This window comes from Procambarus clarkii, chromosome 1 (assembly GCF_040958095.1).
Source record: "Procambarus clarkii isolate CNS0578487 chromosome 1, FALCON_Pclarkii_2.0, whole genome shotgun sequence".
NCBI classification, from domain to species: domain Eukaryota; kingdom Metazoa; phylum Arthropoda; class Malacostraca; order Decapoda; family Cambaridae; genus Procambarus; species Procambarus clarkii.
The window spans coordinates 36,581,118-36,592,095 of NC_091150.1; the positions used below are offsets into that span (position 1 = coordinate 36,581,118).

Consider the following 10,978-nt stretch of genomic DNA (forward strand, 5'->3'; position numbering starts at 1 on the left):
ATGATGGTGATGATAATTGGTGAGTGCTAATGATGAGTGAAATTGTGATGGGTATGATGGTGATGATGGTGGTAATTGTGATGGTGGTGATAGTGATGATATCGATAATGATGGTAATGGTGATAAATGATAATGATGATGACTGGTAAATAACACACACTGTCCAACTGACTGATTATAATGAATAAAAAGAACATTAATTGTCACACACACACAATAATAAAAGGTCAAAAATCCCTGCAGGGGATCGAACCCTTAGCTGCTAGGAGGATCCTTAGTTGCTGCTTGTTAGCAGAACCTCCTTCACTAGTGAAGCCTCACTAGTGAAGAGACTTTACTAGCCTGAGCCGCCTTGGTGTGTGGTCAGAGGAGTGCAGTCGTGACTAGTTTAAGCTGCTTCACTAGCCTGAGCACCTAGTTACCCATTAATAAATAATAAAACTATTACAGTAACTATTTAGTGTATTATAACTATTTAGTGTATTATAACTATTTAGTGTATTATAACTATTTAGTGTATTATAACTATTTAGTGTAGCTACAGGCACCGGCTTAGGGTTGTGTTGTAATCTATGCAGAGTCACAATAACGTGGCTGAAATATGTTGACCAAAGCACACACACTAGAAAGTGAAGGGACGACGACGTTTCGGTCCGTCCTGGACCATTCTCACAATCGACTTGAGAATTGTCCAGGACGGACCGAAACGTCGTCGTCCCTTCACTTTCTTGTAGTCTATTGTAACCTTGTCAAAATATTACACAACTACAACTAATCGAAAACACTCAAATATGCCGTTTTTAATGTATATTAATTTAATTATAAATCAATAGAGTTTAAGAACATAGCCTCTCTCCTAAGACAGGTATGACTTGATATAAGAATCAGCGAGATTCTGATTCTGAATGTATTAACTTCAGTGTTCAGTATATCAAGTACTTACTTACTTACTAAGGGGAGGGGGGGGGGGGTTCGCCCCACCATATAGAGGGTGTCTAGGGAGGGCGGGGACAAAAATGGCCTAAGGCCATTGCATCTATATACATCGGATCTGCTGTTAAGAAAAGCAAACTGTAAACCACATGTATTCCTTATGCATGTGTAGACACCTGGCGGCGCCAAGTCACGTGTGTATAGAGTACTCATCTAAATACTGATTTGTTGACTCAAGTTTGCTGAATTTATGTTGTGTAACGTGTCAACAGGAGCACACTAGTAGGGATTTTATGTGGAGTTGAGTGATAAACTTCCTTTATTTCCATGTATAGGAGTACAGTTGTGTGACGTCACACATAGCTGACTTGACAGGGTTCTCTGTCAAGAAGGACATCCCCCCGTAGTTGTGAGCTGTCTATAGCCACACACGTGACTCATGTGAGTCCTCGTCCCCTCACTGGGCTACCAGTTATATGACTCCTATACGCTATATGCTGCGTAAGATCAGTGATAAAACAGTGGCGTTTTCCCACACAATGATGGTGATAACAGTGATGATGATGATGATGATGATGATGATGATGATGATGATGATGATGATGATGATGATGATGATGATGATGATGATGATGATGATGATGATGATGATAATAGTGACAATAGCGGTGTTAACGGTTAAGTTGTTACTTCGACAAAAGCATTTTAGTGATGAGAATAATTTTAACAATAATCACAATAGCGTTTTTAATCAATGGTATTCTTCCCCCTTCCCCCTACTGCCTCTGTCCATCGGGTACGGTCAGGACCCGCCCCGCGGACGGTGGGGGAGACGGGGAACGCGACGGTAGTGACAGTCCTCAACGCCGGCCCCGGAGCCTCCTCCTACGTGCTGCACGGCCTATACCACTACCGAGCCTACACCGTCTTCCTCGTCCCTTTCTTCAAGACGTTTGAGGGCCACCCGTCCAACAGCCGCACCTTCGACACTCCGGAAGCAGGTAGGCCGCTCCATTGATCCGGCTGTATATAGGCCTACACTTCTTTCTCTAAACTTTCCTCCTGCCGCTGACAGTAGGCCTATCAGTGATGAACTATTGTACGTTCATTGGGTTTCAACTTTTTTTTTCGTGCAGTGTTGATCTTCGGTACACCGGAACGATCTCACTATTGGCTCTTATATATTGATCATTTAAACGTATTTTGTCTATATATATATATATATATGCAAATTGTAGCTAAATTTCTCTCAAAATGTCTTCCTGGAGAAGGTGACAAGAGAGAAGAAAGGGCAGTTTTATACGCCACTTACTCCAATCTTCTGGCCATTTTCCTTCGCTCTGTACATAAATATATTCCTCTGGCCCTGACAAACGGAACATTTGAGCCCGAGGCGGCGTGCAAGAGGAGCCCAGATTGGCTTCGTTGTGTTCCGAGCGCTCCACCTCCCTCAGGATTTGTTTTCCATAGCCTGAAACTGCACACTCTTCCGGGGCGACGATTCTCCTGGATTGGCAACCTTCCTGCTCCAAACTTTTCGTGACGACGTTGTTCAGTACTTGTCCCCTACGTGTTCAGTACTTGTCCCCCACGTGTTCTGTACTTGTCCCCCCACGTGTTCAGTACTTGTCCTCTACGTGTTCAGTACTTGTCCCCCACGTGTTCTGTACTTGTCCCCCCACGTGTTCAGTACTTGTCCTCTACGTGTTCAGTACTTGTCCCCCACGTGTTCTGTACTTGTCCCCCCACGTGTTCAGTACTTGTCCCCTACGTGTTCAGTACTTGTCCCCCACGTGTTCTGTACTTGTCCCCCCACGTGTTCAGTACTTGTCCTCTACGTGTTCAGTACTTGTACCCCTACGTGTTCAGTACTTGTCCCCCCACGTGTTCAGTACTTGTCCCCTACGTGTTCAGCACTTGTCCCCTACGTGCTCAGTACTTGTGCTCCCACGTGTTCAGTACTTGTCCTCGACGTGTTTACTGTGATTACTCTGGCTGTATGTGCTGGCCTTTGGCCTTCTACGTCTCTCTTTATCTCTCTCTCTCTCTCTCTCTCTCTCTCTCTCTCTCTCTCTCTCTCTCTCTCTCTCTCTCTCTCTCTCTCTCTCTCTCTCTCTCTCTCTCTCTCTCTCTCTCTCTCTCTCTCTCTCTCTCTCTCTCTCTCTCTCTCTCTCTCTCTCTCTCTCTCTCTCTCCTTCCCCTTCTTAATAAACATTCCTGAATCTTCGCTATCTATCCGTATTCGTAATTAACGGTTTTAGTTCCCCTCTAATTGCCTTTTCTTCGTTTGACTTTGCCTTCTCATTCATATATCTTTCTCCTCTCCCTGCTCTTACGTCTCTCTCTCTCTCTCTCTCTCTCTCTCTCTCTCTCTCTCTCTCTCTCTCTCTCTCTCTCTCTCTCTCTCTCTCTCTCTCTCTCTCTCTCTCTCAGTCTACTTCACAGTGGCTAATATTCTCCAGACGACTTATGCTCCCAGACGACCCATGCTCCCAGACGACCCATGCTAACTGTCGACCCATGCTCCCAGACGACCCATGCTCCCAGGCGACCCATGCTCCCAGACAACTCATGCTCCCTGACGACCCATGCTCCCTGACGACCCATGCTCCCTGACGAACCATGCTCCCAGACGATCCATGCTCCCAGACGACCCATGCTCCCAGACGACCCATTCTCCCACAGAATAGGAGATGAAATACTTAATGAAACGGACAGAGAGAAAGATCTAGGAGTTGATATCACACCAAACCTGTCTCCTGAAGCCCACATAAAAAGAATAACGTCTGCGGCATATGCGAGGCTGGCTAACATCAGAACAGCCTTCAGGAACCTGTGTAAGGAATCATTCAGAATCTTGTATACCACATATGTAAGACCAATCCTGGAGTATGCGGCCCCAGCATGGAGCCCGTACCTTGTCAAGCACAAGACGAAGCTGGAAAAAGTTCAAAGGTATGCCACTAGACTAGTCCCAGAACTAAGAGGCATGAATTACGAGGAAAGGCTGCGGGAAATGCACCTTACGACACTGGAAGACAGAAGAGTAAGGGGAGACATGATCATTACCTACAAAATCCTCAGGGGAATCGACCGGGTAGACAAGGATAAACTATTCAACACTGGTGGGACGCGAACAAGGAGACACAGGTGGAAACAGAGTACCCAGATGAGCCACAGGGACGTTAGAAAGAACTTTTTCAGTGTCAGAGTAGTTAACGGATAGAATGCGTTAGGCAGTGATGTGGTGGAGGCTCCTCCACCTGTGGTGGAAACTCCTACACAGTTTCAAATGAAGATATGACAAGAGTCCAATAGGGTCAGGAATCTGTACACCAGGTGATTGACAGTTGAGAGGCGGGATCAAAGAACCAAAGTTCAACCCCCGCAAGCACAAATAGGTGAGTACAAATAGGTGAGTACACACACGGCTCCAGCTTACCTAAGTTGCTGAAATGTTGTTCGACTAGTTTCCTATGTAGCAAACTTTATTATTCCCAGAGCAGAAGAGTCAACAAGACGGGCGGGAGTGGCAGAGAGAGAGAGAGAGAGAGAGAGAGAGAGAGAGAGAGAGAGAGAGAGAGAGAGAGAGAGAGAGAGAGAGAGAGAGAGAGAGAGAGAGAGTGAGAGAGAGAGAGTGAGAGAGTGAGAGAGAGAGAGAGAGAGAGAGAGAGAGAGAGAGAGAGAGAGAGAGAGAGAGAGAGAGAGAGAGAGAGAGAGAGAGAGAGAGAGAGAGAGAGAGAGAGAGAGAGAGCGGGGGGAAGGGAGGGGTAAGGGTAGGTAGGGTGGGCGAAAATGAGACGATAAACGATAAAAAATCGGGAAAATTGAATTCATGTAGACATGTGGATCTGTAATGGACAGCCATGCTTTGCGCCGACTCGAACGCAGGAAAGGTCGCAGCTGAGGACAGTCGCAGGGCGCTGTGCGCTGCTCCCCCCTTACCCCTCACCCCCCCCACCCATCCTCTCACACCAAAAAAATTTGGAACAGTTATTTATGTATTGCATCCAGTAGGTTTCACATTGTGTAGAGTATGGAATATTAATTCATTAATATTGGACATTATTTTTACTCCTGCTTTGTGCAAATAATAATTCGCATTTATGATTCTTTACACACACACACACACACACACACACACACACACACACACACACACACACACACACACACACACACACACACACACACACACACACACACACACACACACACACACACCGCCCACACGCACGCCCACACGCACGCCCACAGCGCCGACGATGCCGCCCCAGAGCGTGGGCGTCCAACTGACCAACGTGACCACCGCCTCCATCTTCTGGTCGCCGCCGCCGCCCCTACACCGCAACGGACCCATCACCGGGTACCAGGTGAGGGGGAAGGGAAGGGGGAAGGGAAGGGGGAAGGGGAGGGGGAAGGGAAAGGGGAAGAGGAAGGGGAAGGAAAGGGGGGTTGGGGAGGGGGGTATGGGGAGGAGGAGGAGGAAGGTGGGGAGGGAGAGAAAGTAGGTATACGGCAAGGGAGAAGGACAGAGAAGGTAGAGAAGAACAAAGGGGAAGAGAAGATATGGCAGGCAGAAAGTGAGGATGAGGTAGGGAAAAAGGGAGGAGTGAGGCAGATGGAAGAGGAGAGAGAGACAGGGGAAAGGTTGGGTAGGATGAAGGGAAGTGTGAGGCAAGAAGAGGAGAAGGCAGCGGGAGGGGGAGTGTGATACAGAGGGAATGTAATGGTGAGGCAAGGGGAAGGGTAGAGTGGGGAAGGCGGTGGAAGGGTAGAATGAGAAAGGTAAGCAGGTGGTACTTGATGGGAAGGAGACTTGGAGAAGAGGTTGATAATGGAGACTGTGGAGGAAAATAAAGGACATGAAGGACAGAGAACAGGAAGAGAGAGAGAGAGAACGAGGGGACATGGAGTGGAAACCTCTTGAGTGAAAGGAGAAATATTCAGATAGAAGTGAGCATGGTAAATGGGAGAGAGAGAGAGAGAGAGAGAGAGAGAGAGAGAGAGAGAGAGAGAGAGAGAGAGAGAGAGAGAGAGAGAGAGAGAGAGAGAGAGAGAGAGAGAGAGAGAGAGAGAGAGAGAGAGAGAGAGAGACGTTAGTGGAAAGAGATGGGAAAACTGATGCAAATTGGACACGGGAAGAGACTGAGAGAAGAAAGGGAAACGGGAAAGAGAGGCAGATATAACAAACCATGATACCCATTATAACAGCCATGATAACCATTATAACAGCCATGATAACCATTATAACAGCCATGATAACCATTATAACAGCCATGATAACCATTATAACAGCCATGATAACCATTATAACAGCCGTGATAACCATTATAACAGCCGTGATAACCATTATAACAGCCATGATAACCATTATAACAGCCATGATAACCATTACAACAGCCATGATAACCATGACACATTTCCTGCGGTGCCGCAGCTGGAGGTGGTGTCAGCGGACGGCGCGGTGTTCCTGTCGCAGGCGGTGAACGGGTCGGTGAGGGCCCTCAGGGTCCACAACCTCACCCTCGGGAACTCCTACCACCTGACCCTGGCCGCCTCCACCGCCGCCGGCAGGGGACCCTACACGTCCCCTGTCTCCCTACACGTCGACCCTGTCCTCCTGCACCCTCTGGCGAAGGTCAGTCTCACGCCCTTCCCCTAAAGGTCAGTCTCAGGGTCTTCTACCTAAAGGTAAGTCTCAGGGCCTTCCCCTAAAGGTCAGTCTCAGGGCCTTCCCCTAAAGGTCAGTCTCAGGGCCTTCCCCTAAAGGTCAGTCTCAGGGCCTTCCCCTAAAGGTCAGTCTCAGGGTCTTCCCCTAAAGGTCAGTTTCAGGGCCTTCCCCTAAAGGTCAGTCTCAGGGTCTTCCCCTAAAGGTCAGTCTCAGGGCCTTCCCCTAAAGGTCAGTCTCAGGGCCTTCCCCTAAAGGTCAGTCTCAGGGTCTTCCCCTAAAGGTCAGTTTCAGGGCCTTTTCCCTTGATGGATCCATTATGACAGCTTCTCCTGAGCCTGTCAATTGCCTCCTTATGTCATTCAGGGTCTCCCTCACCTCATCCCTAATCCTCTCAGCCAGTGGCTTATACCAACCTCTCTATGACAACCTGCTGGGTCAGCTTTATCCTCTGTATCAACGCCTATTCTTCTTCCTTATCCTTCTTCTTCTTGAAGTTCAACCCCTCTTTCCTCCCCCCTCTTCTTGGCTTCAATCTTCCCTCTGTCTTCTAGTGGTTCACACCTCTCTCTCTTTTTCTTCCTTTCCCTTACTAAAATCTGACCTCTCTTTCCCATCCTTGAAGTTCACCCTAACTCTCCTCTTCCCTTTCTAATGTTCGCCCTCCTTCTCTCTCTCTCTCTCTCTCTCTCTCTCTCTCTCTCTCTCTCTCTCTCTCTCTCTCTCTCTCTCTCTCTCTCTCTCTCTCTCTCTCTCTCTCCTCCTTAACATCCCTCCCTTCCTCTCTCGTCCCCAAACTCTTCCACTTCGTTGAAATCATCGACTATTCAGAAGTACAAGACCCCAACGAAACGTTGAGTAAAGAGATCCTAAGCTACATGAGGTGTTATGTATAAAGTTCCTGAGCTACACAAGGTGTTAAGTATACAAAGTTCCTGAGCTACACAAGGTGTTAAGTATACAAAGTTCCTGAGCTACACAAGGTGTTAAGTATTCAAAGTTCCTGAGCTACACAAAGTATTTATTAAAAGAAAAAATTGAGCTACACATGTCGTTTTTGTTGCGCAATTGTCTAATTTTGACGAAAATTTAAATCGATTAAAAATAATTTGCATATTTAATTGACAAAAATAAGAGTAAGATATTCACTCTCTATCTTGCCCTGATGAAGGCGATTTGAGCCGAAAACGCATTCAGCATTCTATAATTCTTCAAATGTGTTTTTTCCGCATACTTGGATCATATTTTTGTCATCGTTGTTTACATATACATATATATATATATATATATATATATATATATATATATATATATATATATATATATATATATATATATATATATATATATATATATATATATATATATAATGCACAGACTACCCTATTCCAGTAGCTGAAGTTTATAACTTTTTAGTTTTCTGAAGTTTTTAACTTTATAACTAAAAAGTTATAAACTTCAGCTACTGGAATAGGGTAGTCTGTGCATTAAGCATTTGGGACTGAGTTTTCCCATATAACAGGAACCGATGAAAGAGCATTAGAGGTCCCACACTATCTCATTGCCTGGGAGAGGATTGGAGTTCTGGTTGGTTAAATACCCCAGAATTCCTACCTCTCTTATGGCTTTGAAGTATAGTGTAGTGGATACAGCATGCAACTGCATGCTCCCTGACGACATAGAGAACGCTAGAAGCAAACCAACTGATGGAAGTATCATTTTGATACTCTCAGATTGACCAGGATCACTGGTCAATCTGGATCACCTAATCACCAGCAACAGCTAAGATGACCTACAGAATCCACACAGGGAAGGACATCTTGCCTTACACAGCTTTTTAATATATATATATGCTCTGCCAATACTACTTCCACAAATATATAATTCTCCATTAAAAAGCTGGTGGATAAATGTTTTAGGAATGTACATTTTAATTGAATATGTAATTAAATGCTTCCAAAGTACCCTCCCAGGGCCCTCCAACTCTCCCTTCATACACCCAGAGCCCTCCACACCCCCAGAGCCCTCCAACTATCCCTCCACTCCACCTTTTCCTCTCTCACGTGACTCTCCGTCCACAGTCTGGTCCGTCGCTGGCGGCGCTGGACGGGGACGTGTGGGTGATCGGACTGATCGGTGCTGCCGTGTTCTGCCTGCTGCTGGTGTCAGTGGCGACGCTGCTGCTGTGGAGGAGACACGCCAGGAACAAGGCTCTCGGCCACGTCGGTGGTAAGTGCCTCGTTTTGTTTAGGCTGTGGTGCAGGACAACCCTTCCTCAAATATTTCTAGGGGGTCGGCCGAGCTGTGGCCGGTCCCAAAGACGCATACGTCAATGTAATGTTATTTACTCAAATATCAATTACACACGTTCTCATAAGAATTGGTTAAATGTTTGTTGATCTAGCCACCAAACTCCTTCCTTATGAATGAAAAACACTTTATAAGCGACTGCCAACTGATGACGATCGAACTTTTAACGAACAGTGCTTCGCTAATGTCTTCTATTCGAATCTAAACACCGCAAATGAGTCATCTACATCCATTAGTAACAAATAATCTAACCCGACCCAAGTCCATTACATCCAGCGGTCGACCCCACAGATGCATTCATAAATTTGTACATGCTGTTCACTGAAAACGGGAATTTTTTCAAATATAAATTAATATTAGAATATATTAGCATATTGTCCAAATATAGGCATAGGTTAGGTTAGGTGTGTAAGTTCTGTTGGCAATTATTTGTATTTGTAGTACGTGGGTGAAGCATTTACAGCGTTGTGGTTCGAGCAAAATTCGTCAGAAGCATTTGTTCCGGAAGTGTTTGAACGTAATCAGTTGTGAGTCGTGTGTAAACCGTTTTTCATTCATAAACAGCTGGGGTTTGGCGACTGCATGGAATCACTTTTGTGTCTTTGTTTGGAGGATGGGCTGAAAATAATCGTAAACAACCTAAACACCTAATGGAGTTCGAGACCGGCCTTCAGAGGGAGCGGTTGTTCCTGCTTGCCTCTCAGTTGCTGTTTGTTTCGGTGTGCGGCGGCTGCTCCCGCGCTGGTGTCTCACTAGTGGCGTCCTGGGTAATGACGGGGGCAGCGTACAGTCGCGGGATCCTTTACTCCGCCGATGAAGAGGTTCGCTTGAGCGGGTCTGGAGTTCTCAGCGAGAGTGGAGTAAGGTATGGTTGGGGCGGCGCTTGTTGATGCGCTGGAGTGGACAGGAGCTGAGGAGTGATGAGAATTTGTGATGCCTCGAAGGCATCACAAATTCAAGATGTGTGATCGCCTTCGAGGCGTTCCTAGCGAGAAGTGAAGGTAAGTCCCTTTCGTTGATCAATGGTGGAGGTGAAGGGCGAGTTAGCAACGCCAGCAAGACAGTGATGTTCGTGGCGGTGCATAATGCATCATTGAAGCTGTAAATCGAGATGTTCGTTCGTGTTCTCGACCAGTTTGGCAAGGTTGTGGGCATCAGGAGGAACACGTTTACGCTGGTCGTGCACAAGGGGTAATAACTGGCACCCGCTGGCACCCGCACTGTGAGAATGGATCTGGTGAGGAATATTCCGTCCTCGGTATCCATATTGGGTCATTGTCTTCACTGTTTATGCTGGCCAGGCCAGGACCTGCACCTGCCCTCTGCCTGCCTGGTATAGGCGGCGGCCCAGGCGAACATCTTCCGTGAGAATGATCTTCTCACTCCCCCCCCCCCTCTCCCTCCGGTGGTAGGGTGGTGTGTCTGGTGGTGTCCCCCGCCCGTGTGGTGCAGCACAGGTGGTGGTGTTAATGGTGCTGATCGGCATGTCCGGAGCGTGGTGGATGTTGTGCATACTGAGGCGTGGCGGATGCAGGGTGTGGTGGGAAGTGGGTGTATCTCTTAGGACCACGGAGGGATGTGGCTGAGCTGATTTGGGACATCCCAGGGACGTTCAGGGTGTCCCTTAGGCTGATAATTCCTCCTGTGGTGTGCCCTGGTGCACTGCAGAGTGGCGTGGAGCGCCTGGACGCGAGTGATGTCGCGGTTCATAACGTCGGTGATTCTGCGGGTCTCCACGTTGGGGCTCCAGTCGTGGGCTGCCCGCGTGGTGGTCGTCGCCGGTGATGAGGTCGTCGCCGGGGCTGGCACTCGTCACGATGGGTCAGCGTTTCCTCTGACAGCTGCTCCCTCCGTTAGAATGAGTTTTATTCCAAGAGTTAAACGGAGGAACGTTCCTGGCGTTTTGACGTTGGCGATGTGTTGACTCCGGTCGGAAATAGGGCAAAGTGTGCATGTGGAAGTTAGTATCTACCAATATTAATAGTAGTACTCCTGTCAGCGAGGCGAAGCTACCCATTGGCGCCACACGCAGGCCCAACATCAATAAAGACGCTATACTTGCAC

At 47.3% G+C, this 10,978-nt stretch overlaps 2 protein-coding genes across 2 annotated transcripts in view; both read left to right on the forward strand.

Annotated features, from left to right (window-relative positions):
- The window catches only part of LOC123749936 (roundabout homolog 1), a 40,503-nt gene extending 38,888 nt beyond the window's left edge, over positions 1-1,615 (forward strand). The window contains exon 8 of the mRNA XM_069321812.1: positions 1,456-1,615. Coding sequence (XP_069177913.1) covers positions 1,456-1,615 — 160 coding nt within the window. The remainder of the gene's footprint in view (positions 1-1,455) is intronic.
- A 103-nt stretch (positions 1,616-1,718) lies between these two features.
- Positions 1,719-10,699, forward strand: LOC138363032 (roundabout homolog 3-like). Its single transcript, XM_069321821.1, has 6 exons — positions 1,719-1,934; positions 5,191-5,306; positions 6,374-6,574; positions 8,686-8,896; positions 9,527-9,774; positions 10,583-10,699. Exons 2-6 carry the CDS (start codon positions 5,199-5,201, stop codon positions 10,697-10,699), a joined length of 885 nt encoding a protein of 294 aa, XP_069177922.1. The 5' UTR covers positions 1,719-1,934; positions 5,191-5,198.
- Positions 10,700-10,978: the final 279 nt, after the last annotated feature.

What these genes read in the sequence shown, in the direction of transcription:
- LOC138363032 (XM_069321821.1), top strand. Translation starts at nt 5,199, where the DNA reads ATGCCGCCCCAGAGCGTGGGCGTCCAACTGACCAACGTGACCACCGCC. An exon ending in GACCCATCACCGGGTACCAG is followed by an intron (nt 5,307 to 6,373) that starts GTGAGGGGGAAG and finishes GCGGTGCCGCAG; the next exon opens with CTGGAGGTGGTGTCAGCGGA. An exon ending in TCCTGCACCCTCTGGCGAAG is followed by an intron (nt 6,575 to 8,685) that starts GTCAGTCTCACG and finishes CTCCGTCCACAG; the next exon opens with TCTGGTCCGTCGCTGGCGGC.